Genomic DNA, 23037 nt, shown 5'->3' with positions numbered 1-23037 from the left:
GCAGGATTTGGGGTGCTGGAGAGTGTGGGGTGCACTGGGATCCTGGGAATGGGGGTGCTGCAGATCCTGGGGGATTTTGGGTTCAGTGGGATCATGGAATGGGAGTGCTGGGCCTATTGGCAGATTTGGGGTGTTGTGGGTCCTGGGGGACTTGGGTGCTGTGGCTGTTGCAGGATTTGGTTGCAGAGGGGTTATGCGAACAGGGGTGCAGGATTCAGAGTGCTGTGAATTTGAGGTGCTGGAATTGATGGGATTAGGGCACTGTGGGATTTGGGGTGGAACAGATGATCCAGGGTTTGGGGTGCTGTGGGATTTGGGATGCTGTGGGTGCTGCGAGATTTGTGGAACGGTGGGATTTGGGGTGCTGTGGGTGATGGGAATTGGGGTGCTGCGGGCTTTGGGGTGCTGTGGGTGATGCAGGATTTGGGGTGCTGTGGGTGATGAGATTTGTGGAGCTGTGGGATTTGGGGTGCTGCGGGATTTGGGGTACTGTGAGTGATGGGATTTGGGGTGCTGCGGGCTTTGGGGTGCTGTGGGTGATGCAGGATTTGGGGTGCTGTGAGTGATGGGGTTTGGGGTGCTGAGGATTTGGGGCGCTGGGGCCCGAGGGGGCCAGGCAGCCCCCCCACACCCGTCCCCCCCAAGCCCCCAGTATCGGCCTGTGGGCGGGGGGCGTGGCCGGTAGTAACCGCGTGGCCCCGCCCCCTGCAGCCATTGGCTGCTGCCCCCCGCCCTTCCCACGCCGATTCATGAATGAAAGAGGAGGGGGCGGGGGGGGGGGGGGTCGCGTGCACCCCTTCGGAGCTGGGTCTGCAGAGGTCCCCGCGGGGCTCCAGGACCCCCGAACCCCTTCCAGGGCCGTGCCTCACCTTGGGAGGGCTCCCACACCCTCCGCCCCTCCACCCGGTCGCGTCCCACCCTCGGGCGCGCGCCCTCCCAGTGCCGTACTGGTGCGTACTGGGAGCGGCTCCTGCTCCTTTAAGAGCGGGCGTGGCCGGTGACGTCAGCAGGGCATGAATGAACAGGAGCGGGCGCGCGGCCCCGCACCCCACACCCCCCGCACTCCCCGCGGGGCCGCCGCTCGTGGGGCGCCCGGGACCCCCCAACACAGCCCCGCCATGGCGGGCACCCTCCCGGCCCTCACCCTCCTCCTCCTCACCGCCCTCAGCCCCCTGACCGCCGAGGAAGGTGAGTCCCCAACTTTTTTTGCGGGGGAGAGCACCCCAAAACTCATTGATTGTGGGCAGCCCCAAGGGTGGGGTGGATTTGGGGTAAATTCGGGTGGTCTGGGGGGAACTGAGGACGTGGGGAGCGCGGGGAGCGCTCTGAGGGTGAAGGGTGATGTGAGTTCCACCTTCCCCCCACAGGCTGGGGTGCGGTGGGGAATCCGCAGGTGCCGGAGCGCATTTTTTGGGGGGGGAAAAAGGTTAAAATTAGGGGAAAAGTTGAAATTAGGGTGGAGAAGCTTAAATTAAAAGGGGAAAAGTTAAATTAAGGACTGAAAGTTAAACTAAGGGGGGTAGTTAAAAAGGGGTAGTTAAAAAAGGAGTAGTTAAAAAGGTGATGGGGGTTTGAAAATACAGGGAGGGGAAAGATAAAACTGGGGAACTACTAGAATAGAGGAGAAAAAAACTTAAATGGGGAGAAAAAAAAGCTAAAATAAGAGGAAAACTGAGAGTTTGGGGCAACTTTTCCCATGCCGAGCGTCCGACTGATGTGCCGGGGTTGTATTCTGCCGGGAGCCCCCGAAAGAGGCTCGCAGAGGGGTGAGGGTGGGGGGATTAAAAAATAACCCCTCCCAAAAAGGGGGAAATCACCTTAAAATGGACTGCTTCCCATGGGTGGTGCAGGGCCGGGTAGGATCCGGCTGGAGAGCTGGAAAACAATGTCAGGAAAATCCCAAAAAATTGCTGGGAAAAAACAAGAAGCGTCTCGGCCTCCACCTCTCAACCCTTCCCCCAGTGATTTTGGGGCATAGTTTGGGAAGGCTGAGCAAAAGAAAAGGGGGAAATTCGCTTTTTTGTGTATAGATTGAATTTTTTTAAGATTAAGTTTCTGTGAACTCTGTTTTATGGGTTTAATCTGTCACTTTTGAGGGTAAAGTGGAAGAATCCAGCCCCAAATGCAAAAAAAAAAAAAAAAATCAGAGGCTGGGATGGAAAATACTCCCTTAAAATTAGAAATGGGGTAAAAAAAGCCTAAAAGGAGGTTTTTTGGAAGTGCTGGGGGAACAGCAGAGGGGATCACCCCGTGGCAGCTGTGTGGTTTGGGGTGTGTTCTCAAAGTGCAGTTTCCCAGAAGGGAATACTGGGATTTGGGGGTTTTAAAAGTGCGTGGGCGGAAAGGGAAAGTTGAGGGAGAGAGGTGGGATTTGGGGGGATTGGTTCCCCCCGGTGAGATCCAGTGAGATTTGGGATGAGCCGAGGTGGAGAGGGGTTAAAGAGGAGGGAATGGAGCAGAATTGAGATTGGGATGGGATCCGTTTTGGGATTATGATTGGGGTTCAGATTGAGATTGAGGAGGGGACAAGGTTGGGATGAGGATGGGGAGGGAATGGGATTTCTTTTGGGACTGAGATTCTCATTAAGGCTGAGATGGGGGTGCGATTGGGATGGGGACAGGAATGGGAGAGGAGGAGGTGGGATTGGGGTTCAGTTTGGGTATGGGATGGGATTCGGATCAGACAAAGACTGGGATTGGGACGGGGTTAGGGCAGGGGACAGGAACAAGGGATGCAGCCGGGAATGGGACGGGGATGCGGCTCCGGGGCGCGGGGGTGGTGGTGGCGTTGGTGGCCACATTCACGGCGGTACTGGAGGTGGTGGCGGCCGTGGCCGGGTGACGAAGCCGACGGAGAATTTGATGATGGTGGCGGTGGGTGACACAGGTGACTCCCGGGACGGGGTGCGGCCCCGGCGCTGTCCCGGAGCTGCGCGAGTGCTGCGCCCCTGGAGCAGCCCCAGCCTCGGGAGTGTCCCCAGAGCCACCCCGGGGGCACCGGCAGGGAACCCCCGCCCGCTCCGGCTCCTGCCGCTTTCCGCTCTCCGGAGGCTCGCGGGGGGGATTTCCAGCCTCAGGAAAACCGGGATATCCGCCCCGGCATCCTTCCTGACCCCGAGCACGGCGCGGGGGGGACGGTGCAGCCACCCCGTCCCCTTCGGCAGCTTTTTGGGGTCCCCCCAGCCTCGCCCCTCTCGGGACACGCCACGAGCTGGTCCGTGCTCAGCCGTGGGAGCTGGGGGGCCTCGGGCCCCGAAATTGCGGCGTGCCGCGGGTCCCATCTCGGCGCTGAACCCGGGCGTCCGGGCGCATTCCTAGGGGGTGATTCACCGGGGGGGCCCCGCTCCCTGCCCGGCCTCCTCTTCCTCCTCTTCCTCTCCCGGCCCTGGATCCGGCCACCGCCCTCGGCGTGCCAGGGCAGGTCCCGCCGGGCCCGCGGCTTCCCCGTCTCCGGGGGCGGCCCCGGGGGGCTTCTGCCAGCGGAATCTGCTGGGAATGGGGGCGTCCGTGGGTCCAGGGGACATCTCTGGGGCCTGGGGCTGTTTGGAGATCCTGGGGACATCTGTGGGAATGGGGGCATCCGTGAGTCCTGGGGTATCCAGGGGTCTTAAGGACATCCATGGAATCTCCTGGCATCTGTGGGTTCCCAGGATATCTGTGGGTGCCCAGGACATCCAGAGATCCTGGTGGGATATCTCTGGGTCCCAGGGATGGATGCAGAGGTTCCAAGGATATCCTTGAGTCCTGATGGTATCCATGGGTCCCAGGGATATCTGTGGGTGCCCAGGACATCCATGTATTTTGGAGACATCTGTGGACCCCAGGAGTGTTTGCACATTCTGGGGACTTCCATAGGGCTGTCTGTGGGTCCTGGGGAATGTCTGTGGGTCCTGGGGGACCTTCAAGAACCAAAGGGGTGTATTGGTGGTACCTGCAAGTCCTGGAGCCGTCTGTGGGTCCTGATGGCATCTCCTGTCCTCTCTCCTTTCCCACAGTGGTGCTGCTGGACTTCGCCAAGGCACACGGGGAGCTGGGCTGGCTCACCCATCCCTACGGAAAAGGGGTGAGCACCCACGGATCCGGCATCCGGCCCCACTGGCCAGCACTGGGATGGGGAATGGGGACCTCTCCATGGGGAATGGGGACAAGGACATCTTTGGGGGCTTTCACAGGAACAGGGATGATGACCTCCACGGAGATGGTGAATGGGGACCTCCATGGCAATGGAGATATCCATGGTGATGGGCCTGGGGCATCCATGGGAATGGGGACAGGAGCATCCGTAGGGAGGGATCTCCACAGGAACATCCCACAGTCATGAGGATCTCCTTGGGCATGGGGACAGGGACACCCATGAGGTTGGAGGCCTCCACTGGAATTGGGCTGGAGCCCTCCATGGAACCAGGAATACCCATGGGGATGAACATGGGGACATCCATGGTGTTAGAGACCTCTGGGATGTGTCTGGGGGCCTCCATAGGGATGGGGACGGGGGAAGGAGATGAGGACACGGTTCCCCTCCATAGCCCCATTTCTGTCTCCGGGGACAGTGGGACCAGCTGCAGAACGTCCTCAACGACTCCCTGATCTACATGTACTCGGTGTGCAACGTCCTGGAGGGCGAGCAGGAGAACTGGCTCCGCACCAACTGGATCTACCGCGGGGTGGCCCAGCGCATCTTCATCGAGCTGCAGTTCACTGTGCGCGACTGCAACAGCTTCCCCACGGCCGGCGGCGGCTCCTGCAAGGAGACCTTCAACCTCTACTACGCTGAGTCCGACGTGGATTACGGCACCAACTTCCAGAAGCGGCAGTTCAGGAAGATCGACACCATCGCTCCGGACGAGATCACCGTGCAGGAGGATTTTGCCGCCCGCAATGTGAAGCTGAACGTGGAGGTGCGGTCGGTGGGGCCGCTGCGCAGGAAGGGTTTCTACCTGGCCTTCCAGGACCTGGGCGCCTGCGTGGCGCTGCTCTCCGTGCGCGTCTACTACAAGCGCTGCCCGGCCGTGGTGCGGGGCATGGCGCGGTTCCCCGAGACCGTGGCGGGGCCGGACTCGCAGACCCTGGCCGAGGTGCGGGGCTCGTGCGTGGCCGAGGCCGTGGCCGAGCAGGCGCCGGCGCTGCACTGCAACGCCGACGGCGAGTGGCTCGTGCCCATCGGGGAGTGCCTGTGCCGCGCCGGCTTCCAGAGCCTGGGAGACACCTGCCAAGGTACGGGCTGGGCAAACTGAGGGGTCAGGGGTGAGGATGGGCCAGCTTGCTGCGGGCCTGGGGTGGGGTGGGGGTTTGGCCTCAAAATTCCCAATCCTGCCTTGAGGGCACTAAGTGTGGAAGAGCTCAGTTAGGAGAAGAGTAGGGCAGTAACTGCAAAAATGCCCTAAAAATTCTCAGTTTGGAGTTGGAGAAATGAGGTTTTGGTTCCAAAATTCCCAGCCCTGGATCCTTGTCTTTCAGCATCACCAGTGTAGTGAGTGTGGGAGAGCTCAGACAGGTTAAGGATGGGCTGGGGGGATCCCAATAAAGTTGAAGCTGCAAAATAAGATTGAACACCCTAAAGTTACCCATTTGAGTTGGAGAAAGGAGATGGTGGAAAATTCCCCATCCTGGATCATTCCCCTGAAGCATCACTTGTGCAGTGAGTGCAGCAGGACTCAGCCTGGAAGAGGGTAGTTTAGCAGGGCTCTCCAATAATGAAGAAGCTGCAAAATGAGCTGAACCCCCCTAAACTCCTCTCTAGGTGCTTGGGGGGTGCTTCCCTCCCCATCTGCCAGGTGCTGATCCCACAGATGGGGAACAGGATTTGGGATCTCACCAGTGTCACTTCGTGTGTGTCCCCACAGCTTGTCCCCCCGGCACCTTCAAGGCCACAGTGTCCTTGGGGGGCTGCCAGCCCTGTCCCCCCCACACCCTGCCCGCCCCGGCTGCCGCTGCCACCTGCCCGTGTGAGGATGGATTTTTCCGGGCCCCTGAGGACCCCCCGGAGCATCCCTGCACCCGTAAGTCACCTCCAGAGGGGGGACACTACGGCGTCACCTCACTGTTCCCTGACCCTGCCTTGTGCCCCCTGCAGGTCCCCCCTCACCCCCCCAGGCTGTCACAGCCCTGGGCTTGGGGGCCGCGGTGCAGCTGCGCTGGGCCCCCCCCGCCGACCCCGGTGGCCGCGAGGACGTCACCTACAGCGTCACCTGCGAGCAGTGCTGGCCCGAGAGCGGCGAGTGCCGGCCCTGCGATGGCAGCGTCAGATTCTCACAGCCCTCCCGGGGGCTCACGGGGACAGAGGTCACTGTCACCGACCTGGAGCCTCACGTCAACTACACCTTCACGGTGGAGGCCCGGAACGGGGTGTCCCCCTACAGCCACCAGCGCAGCGTGGCCAGCGCCACCATCAGCGTCAACCAGACGGGTGAGGGGACATACGCAGCTCCCACGCCTTCCCTCCGTGCTGGGGACACATCTGTGGTGTCCCTGTCCCCTAAGGGAACACCTCTGTGATTTTCCCATCCCTCCATGATGTCCCTTGACCCCCCAGGGACACTTCAGTGACATCCCTTTGTGTTTCCCCGGCAGAACCCCCCCGAGTGACATCAGTGAGCCTGGATGGACGGACGGCCACCAGCCTGGTCCTGTCCTGGACGGTGCCACTGCGGCAGCAGAGTCGGGTCTGGAAGTATGAGGTCACCTACAGCAAGAAGGTGACACAGCCTGACACCCCCAAACCCACCCCTCCATCTGTGTCACATCCATCCGTGTCACCTCCATCCTTGCCCCCAGCTGTGTCACTTCTATCAATGCAATCTCCATCCACATAGTCCCTCATCCTTGCCCTAATCCACATCAACCCCTCCATCCTTGTCCCCATCCCTGTCACCTCCCATCCCTGTCACCTCCATGTCACCTCCCCCACATCACATCCATCTTTGCCCCACCCATGCCACTCCTCCCTGCGTATCACCCCAATGTCACCCTGCCGTGTCCCCAGGTGGATGAGAACAGCTACTCTGTGCTGCGCTGCGAGGGCACCTCTGTCACCCTGCCCAAGCTGTCCCCAGCCACCGCCTACGTGGTTCGGGTCCAGGCTCTCACTGCCGACGGCCACGGGGCCTTCAGCCCCCAGCACGAGTTCGAGACCCTGCCTGAGGGTGAGGGGGGCTGGCAGTGCTGGGAGTGAGGGGTTGGGGCTCCAGGGGTGTTGGAAATGAGGGGTGGGGTCTCCAAGGGTGTCAGGAGTGAGGGGTGGGGTCTCCAAGGGTGTCAGGAGTGAGGGGTGGGGGCTCCAGGATTGTTGGAAATGAGGGGTGGGGTTTCCAGGGGTGTCAGGAGTGAGGGGTGGGGTCTCCAGGGACGTTGGAAATGAGGGATAGGGGCTCCAGGGGGTGCAGGGCTCACCTGGATGGTCCCCACAGGTTCCGAGGCCATGGCATCGACTGCTGTCATCACCGGCAGCATTGCTGGCGTCGTCTTTGTCGTCGGGGTTTTGACTGCTCTCCTCTGCATCCTCCGGCAGTAAGAGCAAAAATTTCCCTGAGACCCCCCAAAAAACCCCAAAATCTCTTTGTCCCAGTGGCAAATATGGGCAAGGGATGATATTTTGAAACAAAATGCTGCTTTTCCACAGGAGGAGGAGGTCACGGCCACGCCAATCTGCTGAGGACGTCTACTTCTCCAAGTCAGGTGAGCCATGGGACAGAGAGGACAACGGGGATGGCAGGGGGATGACAGGGGTGCTGACCCCCTCCTTGACACCCCCAGATCAGCTGAAGCCCCTCAAGACCTACGTTGACCCCCACACCTACGAAGACCCGAACCAAGCCATGCTCAAGTTCACCACCGAGATCCCTCCGTCCTTTATCACCCGCCAGAAGGTCATCGGAGCTGGTGCGTGGCTTTGTCCCCCAGAGACACCCCAAAATCGCGGTGGGGCAGGAACTGAGGGTGCATTGTGTCTTTTGGAGCAGGTGAATTTGGGGAGGTGTACAAGGGCACCCTGAAGCGTGGCAGGAAGGAGGTGCCAGTGGCCATCAAGACGTTGAAGGTGGGGTACACGGAGAAGCAGCGTGTGGACTTCCTGAGCGAGGCCACCATCATGGGACAGTTCTGCCACCACAACATCATCCGCCTTGAGGGCGTTGTCTCCAAGTGTGAGTGGCCTCTATGTCCTGTGACCCCCAAAAATCCATCCCAATTTCCCAGCAAAACACCCCAAAACAAGCGATATAAAAACAGGGTGCTTTGAGCAATGGCATAAGGGGGAATGTGGGGGAGTTGGGTCTTTTTGGGGGATGAGGTTGAGGAATTTTTTGGAGAGGGAATTCAGGTTTATTTGGGAGGTTTTGTGGGGAGTTTAGAAGATTTTTGGAGGAGTTGGGTGACTTATATTAAGGGTTTGGCTGCTGGGGTTTATTGGGGTCTGTAAGGGAGTTGGAACTTTGTTTTGGGAATGTTTAAAAAGAGGTGATTTTTTGGGGATTTGGGGTCAGGGGTTTTTGGAGAGAATTGGGAGGGCTTTTGGGGGTGTTCGAGGATTTTTGTTATTTTTGAAGGGTTGGGTGTTTTTGAGGGACATTGGGTATTTGGGTGTTTAAGGATTTTGGGAGGGCTTGCGGAAGGTTTAGAGACTTTAGTGGGGCGACCTTTTTTGGGGGGGTCTTGGAGGGATTTTTTTTTTTTAGTTTTTACCTATTTTGGGGTCTCTTTTTGTACAGACAAGCCCTTCATGATCATCACAGAGTACATGGAGAACGGGGCACTGGATAAATTCCTGAGGGTAGGTGACACGTGGTGGCAACGACCACAGGGTGATGGAACCTCCAACACCCACCATGGGAGGTGGGACATCAGGTGGATTCCAGGCTGGATTCTGCTCTTTTCCTAGGAAAAAGAGGGTGAATTTGGTGTCATCCAGCTGGTGGGGATGTTGAGGGGCATCGCTGCCGGCATGAAGTACTTGGCCAACATGAATTACGTCCATCGGGACCTGGCTGCCAGAAACATCCTGGTGAACAGCAACCTGGTGTGCAAAGTGTCTGATTTTGGGCTCTCAAGGGTGCTGGAGGATGACCCTGAAGCCACCTACACCACCAGCGTGAGTGTCACTGCGGTGGGGCGGTGGCCAGGGAGGGGTGGCTGGTCATGGTGGGGTGGTTGTCCAAGGTGGGTGATCATCCATCGTGGTGGTTGTGTCGGGGTGGTTGATCAAGGTGAAGTGGTTTTTGGGGTACAGGGCTGACCCCAATGTTGCTGTAGGGCGGGAAGATCCCGATCCGTTGGACAGCACCCGAAGCCATCTCCTACCGCAAGTTCACCTCTGCCAGCGACGTCTGGAGCTACGGCATCGTCATGTGGGAGGTGATGTCCTACGGCGAGCGGCCCTACTGGGAGCTCTCCAACCATGAGGTGAGTGCCCACCCTCCACCATCACTGGTGCTTTGGGAGTTATTCAAGGCTGGGTGGGACAACCTGGGATCAACCTGGGATGGTGGAAGGTTTCCCTGCCCAGGGCAGGAACTGGAATGAGATGAGCTTTAAGGACCCAAACCACTCTGGGTTTCTGTGAATGAACACTTTTTTTTGGGGGGACCATCCCTGACTCTCCTCCTCCTCGTAGGTGATGAAGGCCATCAACGAGGGCTTCCGCCTCCCGGCGCCGCTGGACTGCCCCTCAGCCATCTACCAGCTGATGATGCAGTGCTGGCAGCAGGAGCGTGGCCGGCGCCCCAAATTCGCCGACATCGTCAGCATCCTCGACAAGCTCATCCGCGCCCCCGAGTCCCTCAAGGCACTGGCAGATTTCGACCCCCGGTGAGTGCAGCGACCCAGGATGGGGTGGGGGGCGAGAAGAGGGGAAGGAGGGTAGTTGCCCAGAGCAGCTGTGGCTGTCTCTGGATCCCTGGCAGTGTCCAAGGCCAGGCTGGAACAACCAGGGACAGGGAAACGTGTCCCTGCCTGCCACGGGGGCTTTAAGATCCCTTCCAACCAAACCAGTCTGGGATTCTCTGGTTCTTGCACATTTCTGCATCTTCTGTTGTTTTTTGCATCATTTTGTTTTCATCTTTGAATTTTGTGCATCATTTTTGCACTCCCGTGGTGCTGTTTTGGGTTGGGTTTTGCATCTCTGCACTCTCACGTTGCTTTTGGCATGTCCATTTCTTGGTATTTCCCCATTTTCACATGTCCACTTTTTGTATAATTTAAAAATCTCATTTTTGCATTTATTTTTTGGCATCTTCCCATTTCTGCATTGTCTTTTCATCCTTCCATTTCTGGATCATTGTTTAAACCTTCCATTTTCACATCATATTTTGCATCAGTTCATTTCTATACTCTTCTTGCATCCTTCCAGTTTTTTGCATTTTTTTTTTCACCTTTCCATTTCTGCAGAATTTTTCATCTTTCCATTTTCACATTGTTTTTTGTATCTTTTAAACCCTGTGTTATTTTTTCATCCTTCCATTTTCGCAACTCTATTTTCCACCCTTTCATTCCTGCACCATTTTTGCACCTTTTCATTCCTGCATCATTTTTTTCATTGTTTCATTTCTGCAATATTTTTGTGTCCTCACCTTTCTGCTGTTTTTTGCAGCCTCCCATTTTCAAGTTTTTTGCACCTTCCATTTTCTCATTATTTTTCCACATTCCTCCATTCCTGCATCATTTTTTTGCCTCGTTTCCTTCCTGCACTATTCTTCCGCCCTTCTGCTTTCATATCACTTTCCCAGCCTTGCATTTCTGTGCCATTTTTTTGCATTTTTCTATTTCTGCCTCATTTCCCGTCTGTCCCTGCAGGGTGTCCATCAGGCTGCCCAGCACCAGCGGCTCCGAGGGCGTCCCGTTCCGCTCGGTGCCGGAGTGGCTGGAGTCCATCCGGATGCCCCAGTACACTGAGACCTTCATGGCCTCGGGCTACAGCACCATTGAGAAGGTCCTGCAGATGACCAGCGAGTGAGTCCTTGTCCCTGTGCTGTCCCCTTGTCCCAGAGTGTCCCCACACTGTCCCCATACCCCCCCTCCAGCTCCCGTGGGACAGGGATGTGCTGGGAACGGAAACCACTTCCATGGCCTTGGTGGCCCGAGGGATGGGATAAAATTAGATGTTCCTTGGCCAGAGAGGCTGGGATGAGCTGTGTCTGTCCATCTGTCCCTTGAGATGTGCTGTGCTCATCCATCCCTTGGGATGAGCCATGTCAGTCTGTCCATGTCTCAGGATAAACCATATCTGTCCGTCCATCCATCCCTCCCTCCCTCTGGATGAGCCCTATCTGGGTTGGACAGGGCTTGGAGCACCCTGGGATGGTGGAAGGTGTCCCTGCCATGGATCAGAGTTAGAGCATGATGATCTTTGAGATCTTTTCCAACCAAAACCATTCCATGATTAATTCCATGATTCCATGGCTCAATGCAGACCAGGTGCTGTGTCATCCATCCATCCATCCATCCCTCTAGATAAGCCATGTTCATCCATCCATCCCTCTAGATGAGCCATGTCCATCCGTCCATCCATCCATCCATCCATCCATCCATCCATCCATCCATCCATCCATCCATCCATCCATCCCTCTAGATGAGCCATGTCCATCCCTCCATCTCGCTATCCCTCGGGATGAGCCGTGCCCACCCATCCACCCCCACCCCAAGGACGCTGCTCCTGGGGTCCCCCAGCCCCTCCCAGCCCCATTCCATGCTCGTGGCTCCACCAATCCCGACTCTTTTCCCGTTTCCCCTTTTCCCAGGGACATCAAGCGGATCGGGGTGCGCCTGCCGGGCCACCAGAAGCGCATTGCCTACAGCCTGCTGGGGCTGCAGGAGCAGGCGGGAGCTGGGGGGGCCCCAGGCTGACCCCAACCCCCCAAACACCACATGAAGACCCCCCCTCCTCCCCGAGGGGTTTATTTATTATTTCTGTAATTATTAAGGGTTTTTTAATAGTGTTATTGATACTGTCCCCCCACCTGGGGATGAAACGGGTGCTGCCCCTTCCCTCCCCCCTGGAACAATAGAATTTCAAGCTTGTTTGGAGCTGGGGGAAGGGATTTTTCTTCTTATTTTTCCCCCCACATTTCAAGAAAAAAGGGCTCAGTCCCAAAACTGATTTATTTTTGCTTTTTTCCTCCCTATTTATTCCTCTCCCACCGGGTTTTTGGGTGGTTTTGTTCCCCTTTAATGCTGATCTGCCAGTGTTGCCTTGTATTTTTTAACCTAATTTATTCTATTTTTGTATATTTATTGTGAGGATTTAAAGGTGATGTCAAGTTTGGGAGAGAAAAAAAGGGGGAAATTAAAAAAAAAAAAAACTTGAATGCTTTTTCACCCCCCTTTTTTCATTAATTTTATGGGGATTTTTGTGGGGTTTTGAATAAAAAATATGTACTTTTTGGTTTTCTAGAATATTGTGTTTTCCCACTGGTTCACAGAGATTGAGGGAATTTGGGGGGCAAAAAGAGAGGGTTTCCCCTGGCTTTTAGGGATTTTAAGGGCATTTTTAAAGAAATTTAAAGGATTTAAAGAGGGTTTTAAAGGTTTTTTTTTAAGGTGTTTTAAGAATTTTTGAAGGGTTTGGGGGGCATTAAAAACTAGTTAAGGAGCTTTAAAGTTTTGGGGGGGGTTTAGGCATTTTAAGGCTTTTAAGGAGTTATCAGGGTTTGTAAGGGGAGTTAGGGGCTTTAAAGGGGTTTTAAGTTATTTTTGGGGATGCTTAATGTTCTTTAAGAGGTTTATTAGGAATTTTTAGGGGGGGTTAAGAGTGCTTTAAAAGTGGGGGGCTTTAGGGGTTTTAATAGGGGTTTAAATAGGTTAAGGAGGGGTTTTTAAGGGTATTTAAGGGAGTTTAAATGGGTTAAAGAAGTTTTTTTAAAGGGGGTTGCAGTTTTTTAAGGGGCTATCAGGGATTTTAAGGGGTTTCACACGGCTCCGGGAGTGTTTCCCATGCGGGGCCTCTTTCCCCAGCAAAAGCCAGGAGGAATTTGGCCTTTTCATCCCCCGCCGCTCCCCCGAAGCCAAAGCCCGGCCGCGCCGGCTGCCCGGAGCCAGCAAATGACGGGGTAGGAAAACGCCGGAAAAAAGGCTCTGACAGTTCTTTTTCTGCCCCAAACCATAATAAGGGGCGGGTGGGAGGTGAGGGCGGACGAACATCGTGATGCGAAAGCCGCGGTTTTGGGGGGGTTTCACCCCGTTTGGGGACATTTTGGCCCGTGGGTGTCACGGTTTTGCCGGGCTCAGCCTGGAACGCGGCTCAAAGTCCGGCGGGAGCGGCCGGACCGGGGGACACGGCGGGCGGCTCCTGGCAGCGCCTGTGCCTGGGGCGGGGCAAGGAGCCCAGGGGGAAACTGAGGCACGGGCACGGCGGCGCTTTTGGGGTGCCGGGCAGGGTTGGGGGTGCTGACCACCCACCCCCCCGAGCGATCTGCGCCCCCCTCCCCTCGCTCTGCCCGTGGGTGCCGCAGCCCAGCCCCGCTCCCAGCGCCCAGCCCGCAGCCCAGCCCAGCTCCTGCCCCACTTTTGGGGTGTCTCCCTGGCGCTGACCCCGCTTCACCCGTGCTGAGCCGGGCCCGGGCATGCCCGCCCTGCCCAACCTGCCCCGCCGCGCCTAATTAACCCCCCCAGGCTTAATTACGGTTTCGTTAGCGCCCAATGCGCCGCCCAGACCTGCTGCACCCCAGCCCGGGGTCACCAAGGGGCGGGGGGCTCGGCCCCCCCACCCCTCGGATTTCGGGGTCACTAAACACCCATCCCCTTATTAATTATGCGCTGATAGTATTAGGAGGGGAATAGTGGGGTGTCACAGAAACTGGGGCACTTCAGTGCATGCCCTGAGCAGTTTTGGGGTGCTGTTGGCGGTTTTAAGCGTTATTGATGGGTTTGGGAGAGGGTAACTCCCCGCAAAAGAAACCGGCGGGGCTGGAAAAGGAGGAGGAGGAAGCACTGGTGGGTCGATGTGTTTAATACACAACACGGACTCCTGCGGAACCGGCGCCACCAGCTGGGGGGTCAGGACTCCCGCTCTTTTCCTGGGGGACACCCCTGGGGAGGGGTCCCCCGTGGTCCCAGAACGTCATCACTTGGGGTTGGCGAGGTCCTCGATTGCTCTCCGCAGCTGGAAGGGCACAGAGGAGGTGAGACGGGGGCTTTCCCCGCACTTTCCTTTCTCCTTTTTCCCCCACTGCCCCCCTTTTCTCCTCCCTTTTTCGCCCCCATTCGCCTCTTTTTTCCCCCTTTTCCCCCTCACCTCTGCCCTGCTCACGGCTCCCACCAGCTCCCCAGAGCGGGTGACAAAGACTCGCTGCAGCTTCAGCAGCTGGAAGAGGTGATAGGCCTGGGAAAGGGACAGCAGGGAGACGTGGGCAGAGAGCCACCCTTGCAGTGTCCCCTCAGTGTGACACACCTGGGAAGGGCTCCCAGGACACATTTCCTCCCCAAACCTGGTGCAAGGAGGTCCACGGAGAGAACTGGAGCATGATGGGCTCGATGGTGCAGTCATCCCCGAGTGTCCCCACGATGGCCATCTTGAGGAAGGTGGCATGTTAATTTTGGGGTGGAAAAGCAGCTTTTTGGGTGTGGTAGGGTGCCCCCCACCCCCTTTACCTTCTCCCCTTGGGGGGCCTGGGGGTGCTCGTGGCTCTGGAGGAAGGTGACCAGCTGGGACCTGCTGACAGTGCCCACCAGAGTGGGGGACCCTGGAGAGAGGGGACAGTATGGGAGTACCAGGGGGACACCAAGCAAACAGTATGGGACTAACAGGGGGAGGTACTGGGGACACCCTATAGGGACAGCAGGGTGAAAGTATGAGGACAATACAGGGACAGTATGGGAATATTGAGGGGACACCCCATAGGGACACTGTGGAGACAGAATGGGAATATCGAGGGAACAGCATGGGGACACCAAAGGGGATGGGGACAGCATTGATACAGCACAGGGACACCACGGGGCTGGTATGGGAATATTGAGGGAATGACATGGGGACAGTATGGGAATACTGAAGTGGCACCACGGCAACACCGAGGGCACAACATGGGAACAGGACAGCCTGGGAATATCAAAGGACACCACAAGGGCAGTTTGGGGACACAGCAGGAGCACCCCATAGGGACAGCATGGGCACGGTTTGGAGACAGCATGGGAATATCCAGTGTGCACTGGGGGACACCTTGTGGACAGCATGAGGAGACACAGAAGGGCCACCACAGGGTGGCAGTGACCCCACCAGGTCCCACATCCCACCTGTGCTCTCCACCACGGGGTACTCAGCATCAGCAGAGGCGTCCAAGGCCACCAGCACCTCCTGGAAACCGTCCCCCTTGGCCAAGGCCACCACCCGGCGCTCCATGAACTCCTCCACCACCACTCGGTAGGAGCTGGGGAATGCAAACCCCCCCAAATTTCCATCATTTCCTGGAGAATCCCCCCAGAATGTGGATTTTTGGGGCGAGCACTTACGCGATGTGCCGGCTGCGGATGGGGGGCAGGTAGGGCAGCTTCTTGACAATGATGGGGGCATCGTAGAAGGATGGTTGGTTCTTCTGGGTGATGGCGTTGGCCACCAGCACGGCCAGCACGGTGGGCAGGACGTGGCCCAGGTGCCCCGTGGCCTCACACACCAGCAGGGACGTGGACACCGCATGGGTCACCGAGCCCGAGAATGCGGCTGCGCCTGTGGGGGAATGGGGGCTCAGGGGATGGGGGTGGGTGTCCCCCCACCCGTGGGTGTCCCCCTGCCCGTGGGGATATCTGGACTCACCAGCCAGGGCGTAGCCAGCAGGAATAATGGGCCGTGGGGGTCCTTCTGAATAGAGCCCCCGTGGGAAGAGCAGGGCCACCACCTCCCCTATCAGGCGGCCGATAGCTGCTCCTAAAATTGGGGGAGAAGGGAAGGTGGGGAGATCCCAGGAGCCCCCCCAAAAAAATGGTGGAGGTAGAGGGTAGAGGTGACCACCCTCCTGCAGCCCTCTCAGAGCTGAATGCCTCCCCTGTACCCCCAGACTCGATGTATCCCTCTCTGGGATACACCCCCAGTATCCCCACTCCAAGGGCTGAATGAATCCCCTGCACCCCTCCCCCAGCTTGGCTGTCCCCCCCACATCCCCCCAGCCCCTGACTCACCATAGATGAAGATGGGCATGAAGTACCCAGCTGGGAGGGGTAAGGTGGTGGCCAGGATCAGCATCCAGAACTGGGGGCACCAGTGGACATGGAGGGGGTCACCATGTTGGGGACACCACGTTGAGGGTGTCCACCAGAGATTTGAGGGGTCATGGTTACCTTCATGAGCAGGAAGAAGGTCAAGGTGCCATAGATGGTGGCAGAGGGATGGTTCCACTCCTGCCAGAGCTCCCCAGGCTTGGCCACCTCCGAGGTGTTGAGGGCCAGCAAGCCCCACGTGCGGTTGTCAAAGAGGGAGGTGAGATACCCCTTCATGGTGAGCTGGACAGATGGACAAATGGACACCCTGAGCCCCCCTCAGGTTGGAAGGTTTTGGGGTCCCCAGGGAGTCCCACGAGTCCCCACTCACCTTGGAGGCCATAAACTGCCCCAGCCCGGGCGGGAAGGTGATGGAGGCGAAGAGCAGCACCACCAGCACCGTGTACACGGGTTTGCTGCAGGGGGACACGGGGGTCTGGGTGTGTGGGGATGGACAGATGGGGGGACCCAGGGACACCCAGGGTCAGTGGGGTGAGTGGGGAGGGTGCATGGGGGGACATCAGGGCACCCAGGGTCACTGGGGGTGACATATGGCCACCAAGAGTGGATGGGGTGGGGTGAACAGGGTGCATGGGGGGATATAGGGACACTTGGGGTTCAGGGAGGGGACATAGGGACACTCAGGGTGTATGGAGTGGATGTGTGCACAGGGTGGACATATTCAGATTGGATGGGCAGGATGGGGGACACATGGACACCCAGGGTGCAGCGTGGGACACATGGACAGCCAGGGTGGATGGACAGGGCACAGGGAGGGACACAGGGACAGCCAGGGTGGATGGACAGGGTACAGGGGGGGGACACAGGGACACCCAGAGTGGATGGACAGGGTGCAAGGGGGACACAGGGACACGCAGGGTGGATGGACAGGGTGCAGGGGGGGACACAGGGATGCCAGGGTGGATGGACAGGGTACAGGGGGGGACACACAGGGACACCCAGGGCACAGGGGGGTACACAGGGACACTCAGGGTGCAGGGGGGGATACAGGGATGCCAGGGTGCAGGGGGGGGACACAGGGACACCCAGGGTGCTTCATGCGAGGCACGCAGACACCCGGGGTATATGGGAAGGACATGGGGACATTCAGAGCCTGCACGGCATGGACACACGGACACAGAGGGTGCAGGGTGCAGACAGACAGATGGACGGACGCCCAGTACAGACTCGGTGGCCAAGAGCTTGGCTGTCAGCCGGTTCTTTTTGACGGCCACCATCATCCAGCGCTGGCAGAAGAGATAAGCACAGGCCACAACCCCACAGATGATCCTGTGAGGAGAGGGCAGGTAGGGTACAGGCAGGGCACAGGCAGAGCACAGACAGCACCCCAAAACCAGACCCTCCGTACCCCAAAATCAGAAAAAAGAAGGTCTCCAGCAAGTCGAAGGGAAAATCAATCTTGAGGTCGCTCTTAAAAACAGCAGCAATGGTTTCTGGGAGGGGGGACAGGAATGAGGGTGTGGGTTTGGTGGTGAGCGTTCCAAAAATACCACGGGGGAGAGTAAGGGGGAAGAGGGGGCACATCCTGCCTGCCCTGCCTTGCCTTGGTCGCTGTTGAACACAGCCAGGATCCGAAACATGAAGGCACCACAGGTGGCAGCGAAGAAGCCTCGCCAGTAATCCCGTACGGCAAAATGAGAGGACATCACCTCGATGCTGAAAAGCACCCCTGGAAAAACAGGGGAAGAGATCAGGGCAAGGTTTAGGGGTGCCCAGAGGGGGATTAGGGGGGGGATCCTCACCGCTGATGGGTGCCCCGAAGACTGTGGCCACCCCCACGGCTTGAGCTGCCACCAGCATCTCGTGCTGCTTGAATTTGTTCTGTAGGGCAGGGGGGATTAGGCACAACCCCAACTTTTAGGGGTAAAATCAAATCCCTCCATTCGTTTTTTGGGCGTGGCACCTCATACTCCCTCGTGACCGTGGTCCTCAGCTTCCCCAGATAGGCTGCGGCCATGGCAGAGAGGTGGACATAGGGACCCTGGGAGGGGGAGAGAGCGCTGAGCATCCCCCCCACCCCGTACCAACTGAACCGCTGGGGATTCTGGGGTTCAGAAGGGGATCCCTCACCACTTTCCCAAGGAAAACGGTGCTGCCGCATGTCAGGGTGCAGGTCAGCCCCACCACCTTGGCTCCGAAGTTCTGGATGGCCAGGTAGTCCTCCAGCACCACGCCCATCAGGATGGTCTTCAGCTCCGCGATGCCGGAACCTGGAGCCGGGGGGACGGAGGGAGCCAGGATCCAAATTTTAGGGGTCCCCCATTAGCAAGGGAGCATTTTAAGGAGCCAGGGAGGACGGGGTGCAGCTGGCTCACCTGCGGAGTGCGGGGTGATGCTCTGGGAAAAGCCGGTGGAGAAGGCGGCCAGTGCCATAGGGAACATGGTCCACGAGAGGTACTTGAGCACCCCGATGTCCCCGATCTCTCGGTACAGCCACATGTGGGCTGGAGGAGAGGTGAGGAGAGGGGAGATGCACCCCCCGAAAGACCCTCCCATACCCTCGGCGAGCCCCCAAACGCCGGTGGAGCCCCCTTAGGGCACCCCTCGTTTACCCGCGTGGAGCCTGATGATGATGATGTCCATTGTGAAGCTGATGGTGGCCATGAGGATCCCCAGGATGAAGAGGAAGTACCAATCCTCCCCCACGCGGAACAGCTGCCGCTTCACCCACTCCAAGCACCCTGCGAGGGGGGAAACAGGGCGCTGACCTTCCCAAAGGCCCCGCCCCCAGAATCCCCTTTTTTGGGTGGGGGTCTCACCTCGGACCCTTCTCCGGGCGGTGGGACAGGGTCTCCAGCTGTGCTCCGACACCAGCACCCTCTCCTCCTCTTCCTCCTCTTCCTTCTCCCCCCGCAGCCCCCCGGGGACGGGGCGCTCCATCCCGGGAACGTTTTTGGGGACTGCACCCCCTTCTTTTTTAGCACCCCTGACCCGTCCTCCCGCCTCGGCCTCCGCTGCCCGACTGAGTTTGCAAACGAGCTCATTAAAAACGACCTTGACGAATCCGACGGACCCGCTCGGGCCGGAGTGAGCCGGGTTTCCTCCCCCCCTCCGCCACCTCCCAGCTCCCAATCCCAATGTACATCCCGCGGCGGGGAGGATTTAATAAGTATTTTAATTAATTATCATGATTATTCCTTAATAATAGGCATCGCATTCCATGGCGTTGAGCTGGGGGGGGGACGGGGAGGGGAAAAATTTCCACCGTCTCCGGCGCAAGACCTAAATTTAGCCGGTTTTACAAGAGGTCTGGCAGGCGGCCGGGAGCCTTAACGAGGCTTTAAAAAGCTCGTCAAGTCGAAATATCCCGAAATAACCGATCCGGCGTCGCCTTCGCCGGCAGGAGAACGAGGAAGGGGGTTCCGCTCTTCCCCCCGGTGGGAGCTGGGGGTCGCAGGTGGGGGCAAGCGCTGGGTGAAGGTGAAATCCTCGCCCGCCGGCACCATGGAGCTTTTCGGGAGCTTTGTCCGGCCCCACGGGGAGACTTTGGGGTTCCCAGGTGAGTTTGGGGGACACCCAGGAGGCATGTGGGGGGGATCCTCAGTAAGCCGTGGCTGTGACCCCCGCAAACCTGTCCAGCAGCTCGTCCCGGTAACACGGGCGTGGTGAAGACCCTGGGGAACACCTATCAGTTCACGGTGGACGTCAGCGACTTCGCACCCGAGGACATAATCGTCACCACCTCCAACAACCAGATCGAGGTGCACGCCGAGAAGGTGGGTGCTCCCTTCTCTTCCCTGCTCACCCCCAAAGCGGGGGACCCCAAAATCCTCACCGGGGGATGCGGGAACCACCCAATTCCCAAACAGCTGCAGCCACAGCGTCAGGGGGCTTTAATTAACCATTAATTAATGGCAACCACAGGGAATAATGAGTTCCCATTCCGCTTGCACTCCAAAATCGCCTCTTTTCACCCATTTTTCCCTCGCAGTTGGCCACGGATGGCACCGTCATGAACACCTTCACCCACAAGTGCCAGCTGCCCGAAGACGTGGACCCCACGTCCGTGTCGTCCTCGCTGGCGGACAACGGGATGTTGACCATCCGGGCTCAGCGCCGGCCGGCCAAGCACTCCGAGCACGTCCAGCAAACCTTCCGGACTGAGATCAAGATCTGAGGGGTCGGGGGGCTCCTTTCCCCCCGCTCCTTTCTCTCCCTCGCTAATTCAATGGGTGATTTGGGAAGGAGGCGGGACGCGGGGTAGGGAATGGGAACGCTCCCTCCAGAGTGGGGTCAGACCTGTGCTGAACGCATCCCGTCACCCACCGGAGAAACTCCGGAGGGGAGTCCCAGCTCCGGCAATTTTTAGCTGGCGCGTGTTGAGGGGGAAGATCAAGCCTGCCAAGAGTCCTGCCGGGAGCCAGGTTCCCTTTCCAACCCTCCGCCAGAGCTTGTCTTTGTATATAGAGCTTGGGATAAATTATTGAGAACGTCTGACTGCTGCCTTCTCCGCTTTTTGATGTTTCCTTGATGCTTTACCCTCAAAAAGGGGTGTGGGTTCATACCCGAGGGGTGTCTCGGTAAGGGATATTCCACCATCCCGACAAAAACCCGCACCAGGAGCCGCTCGGGCGCCCGCTGCCCTGTTTATTTCCAGCCCGGGGTGACTCATTTCTTCCCCGAAGCTCTATTTCAGAGTCATTCCCTCAGCTGTTCGGCTGCCGACCCACCTGGAAGGGCACCAAACCCTCCTCCTCCCCTCGCCCACCCTCACCCACCACCCTCGGGATGCCCCAAGGCCGGCACGAGGCGGGATGACGGCCCCCAAGCCAAGGGCTTCTTTTCTGGGGGGAGGGCAAAAGCTGCCGCAGGGAGGGAAGGGGCTGGCTCCGTCCCGCTGTGTGTACCCACAGCAGCGAGGCGAGGCCAGCGCCTGTTTATGGCTACACACAGCGCCCGGCTCGTGTTGCTGCTGCCGCCGCGGGGCGGCCCGAGCCACTCGTGACTGGCACTAACACCCCTGGCAGCGTCCCAGGCACGGCTGCTCTGGCTGGCACAAAGGGCGCTCCCCGCTTCGGGAAAAGGGGTTCAAAGCGTGAATGAACGCCAGGGATGGCAGCGGCGATGCGCTGCCGTCGGGCCCCGGCGACGGACGCGGCTGCTCCGTCCCCAGCAGCCAGCCCGGCACCCAGCGCCGGTCACTGGTTGCCATCTAGTGGCCCTCGCCCGGGGAGATGCGGAGAAAGGAGCAAGAAAACGGGAAAATCCGCCCCGTTTCTGCCCCGTTTCTGCCCGGTCGCTCCCGGACAGGGGAGATGTGCAGGGGGCAAGGGCCGGCTCAGTCCAGCTGCAGCCCACTGCAGCTCGTCGGCAGCAGGAAAGCTGGGGGAAAACCCAGTTTTTGGGACATGTTTAAGCTCTTTATCAGCCATCTGGACAAGGGGATCGAGGGCACCCTTGTAACCTGATACAAAACTTTTAAACTTATTTATAAATTAATGTTCATTGGTTCTAAGTCACATAATTATCTTCATTATTTAGCATACTGTCCTCTATTGGCTATTGATAGCCCTTTTATTATCTTCCTCTCAGATGAGGATTTCCACCTTTCCAGGCCTCAATCTCCTCTGTATTTTCTCATTACTCCAACATCCTTGAAGGGCCATAAATTTAAGATGCCAAATATCCAATCTTCAAATGCCTTTGGCTTTATTAAAGCTTGTCAGAGTTAGTTGCAACAAACTTAAGGTTTTGGTGATTTAATGATCTGAGTAGCAAGAATCTGTGTAGAAACTTAACTAGTGCTGTCCAAAAGTGGGTGCTGCTTTCAATTAGTTAAAACAATTAATTAAAAATTAGTTAGGAAAGTTATATTATTTCCAGCAAATGAAAACCTTCTCCCTGACACAAGGATGGAGCCAAGAGAACAAGTGACAGGAAAGCAGGAACGGCATCAAGTTGTGACAAGGGAGATTTATGTTAGATATACAGAAAACTCCTTCTTGGAGGTGCTATAAATGAGAAACTAAAGTCTCGATATTCAGCAAAATTTAGATCGGTTTATTTTAGACAGACAGAGCAAGCAGCGTGCTGGGGAAAACGTGAGGGGTCACCAGCCACTCCACAGTTCCACCAAACTTGGTTTGCAGCTCCCTTTTTATAGGATGATTTTCCTTGTAGTAATCAATAATTGCTATTTGTTTGTTGTAGTAATTCTGTAAGGTAAGCAGTGGTGGGCAAAGAAACTTCCAAACTTCATGGAACGGCTCTTCAGACAATTGGTCATGTAACTATCTGGTCTTGGTAGATAAAAAACCAGAAGTGGGAAGTCTGATCTTTAGCAGATAGTGTGCGATTGATTACACAGAGGCAGGAAATCTGATTCTGAAGAAAAACCTTTCAGACTATGGAAAACACTTTTTTTTTTTTTCTTATTTTACAAACTGGTATGCACAATAAACATAACAGGAGGATTTAAACAGAGTGGGTTTAATAACATATTTCCCTTTATCTAGGTCCATGTTCTTTTTAAAGTATTCTGGTTTATACAAACTCCAAAACTTCTATGATTAACACGAATCATTTATCAATTATCACAGAGGGGGTCGTCAGGCCGCCTTCGGGGGTGTTTAAGCCGGGGTGATGTGGCAGCTGAGAACATGGTTAGCGATGAACACGGCGGAGGCGCCAGCACCTTCGGCACCTTCGACCCTCACGGCTCCCCCCGGTCCCTCACGGCTCCCCCCGGTCCCTCACGGCTCCCCCCGCTCCCTCACGGCTCCCCCCGCTCCCTCACGGCTCCCCCGGTCCCTCACGGCTCCTCCCAGTCCCTCACGGCTCCCCCCAGTCCCTCACGGCTCCTCCCGGTCCCTCACGGCTCCCCCCGCTCCCTCACGCCTCCCC

The 23037-nt window shown here is 57.4% G+C and overlaps 3 protein-coding genes across 8 annotated transcripts; 2 read left to right on the top strand and 1 right to left on the bottom strand.

Annotated features, from left to right (window-relative positions):
- The first annotated feature begins 786 nt into the window (after positions 1-786).
- EPHA2 (EPH receptor A2) lies at positions 787-12384 on the top strand. The gene is made up of 17 exons (XM_079326246.1): positions 787-1188; positions 3996-4063; positions 4551-5214; positions 5844-5999; positions 6074-6406; positions 6571-6695; positions 6983-7142; positions 7407-7506; positions 7619-7674; positions 7753-7878; positions 7959-8141; positions 8706-8767; positions 8876-9085; positions 9247-9396; positions 9608-9801; positions 10786-10941; positions 11730-12384. Exons 1-17 carry the CDS (start codon positions 1014-1016, stop codon positions 11833-11835), a joined length of 3024 nt encoding a protein of 1007 aa, XP_079182372.1. The 5' UTR covers positions 787-1013; the 3' UTR covers positions 11836-12384.
- Positions 12385-13919: 1535 nt separating this feature from the next.
- CLCNKA (chloride voltage-gated channel Ka) lies at positions 13920-19369 on the bottom strand (the record flags this gene model as incomplete). Of its 5 annotated transcripts, XM_079326319.1 has the most annotated exons (19): positions 13920-14089; positions 14222-14308; positions 14415-14498; positions 14578-14669; positions 15217-15350; positions 15433-15646; positions 15734-15844; positions 16096-16165; positions 16255-16416; positions 16505-16589; positions 17362-17463; positions 17543-17627; positions 17738-17863; positions 17937-18015; positions 18098-18175; positions 18265-18404; positions 18510-18638; positions 18747-18875; positions 18954-19083. In XM_079326319.1, the coding sequence occupies 19 exons, from the start codon at positions 19072-19074 to the stop codon at positions 14051-14053; spliced, it is 2067 nt and encodes a 688-aa protein (XP_079182445.1). In that variant the 3' UTR covers positions 13920-14050. The 5 variants fall into 5 exon arrangements, with proteins under 5 accessions (XP_079182445.1, XP_079182442.1, XP_079182441.1 ...); XM_079326316.1 differs by lacking the exon at positions 18954-19083 and adding an exon at positions 19189-19279 and having other exon boundaries at positions 17543-17863; positions 17937-18175; XM_079326315.1 differs by having other exon boundaries at positions 17543-17863; positions 17937-18175.
- A 41-nt stretch (positions 19370-19410) lies between these two features.
- Positions 19411-20628, top strand: HSPB7 (heat shock protein family B (small) member 7). 2 transcript variants are annotated; one of them, XM_079326322.1, is made up of 3 exons: positions 19411-19693; positions 19777-19910; positions 20126-20628. In XM_079326322.1, exons 1-3 carry the CDS (start codon positions 19639-19641, stop codon positions 20309-20311), a joined length of 375 nt encoding a protein of 124 aa, XP_079182448.1. In that variant the 5' UTR covers positions 19411-19638; the 3' UTR covers positions 20312-20628. The 2 variants fall into 2 exon arrangements, with proteins under 2 accessions (XP_079182448.1, XP_079182447.1); XM_079326321.1 differs by having other exon boundaries at positions 19774-19910.
- The last annotated feature ends 2409 nt before the right edge of the window (positions 20629-23037 follow it).

The sequence above is a fragment of the Erithacus rubecula genome, assembly GCF_903797595.1.
Source record: "Erithacus rubecula genome assembly, chromosome: 24".
Lineage (NCBI taxonomy): Eukaryota > Metazoa > Chordata > Aves > Passeriformes > Muscicapidae > Erithacus > Erithacus rubecula.
The sequence above is the reverse complement of the archived record's forward strand: the minus strand, read 5'-3'. Positions and strand labels throughout refer to the sequence as shown.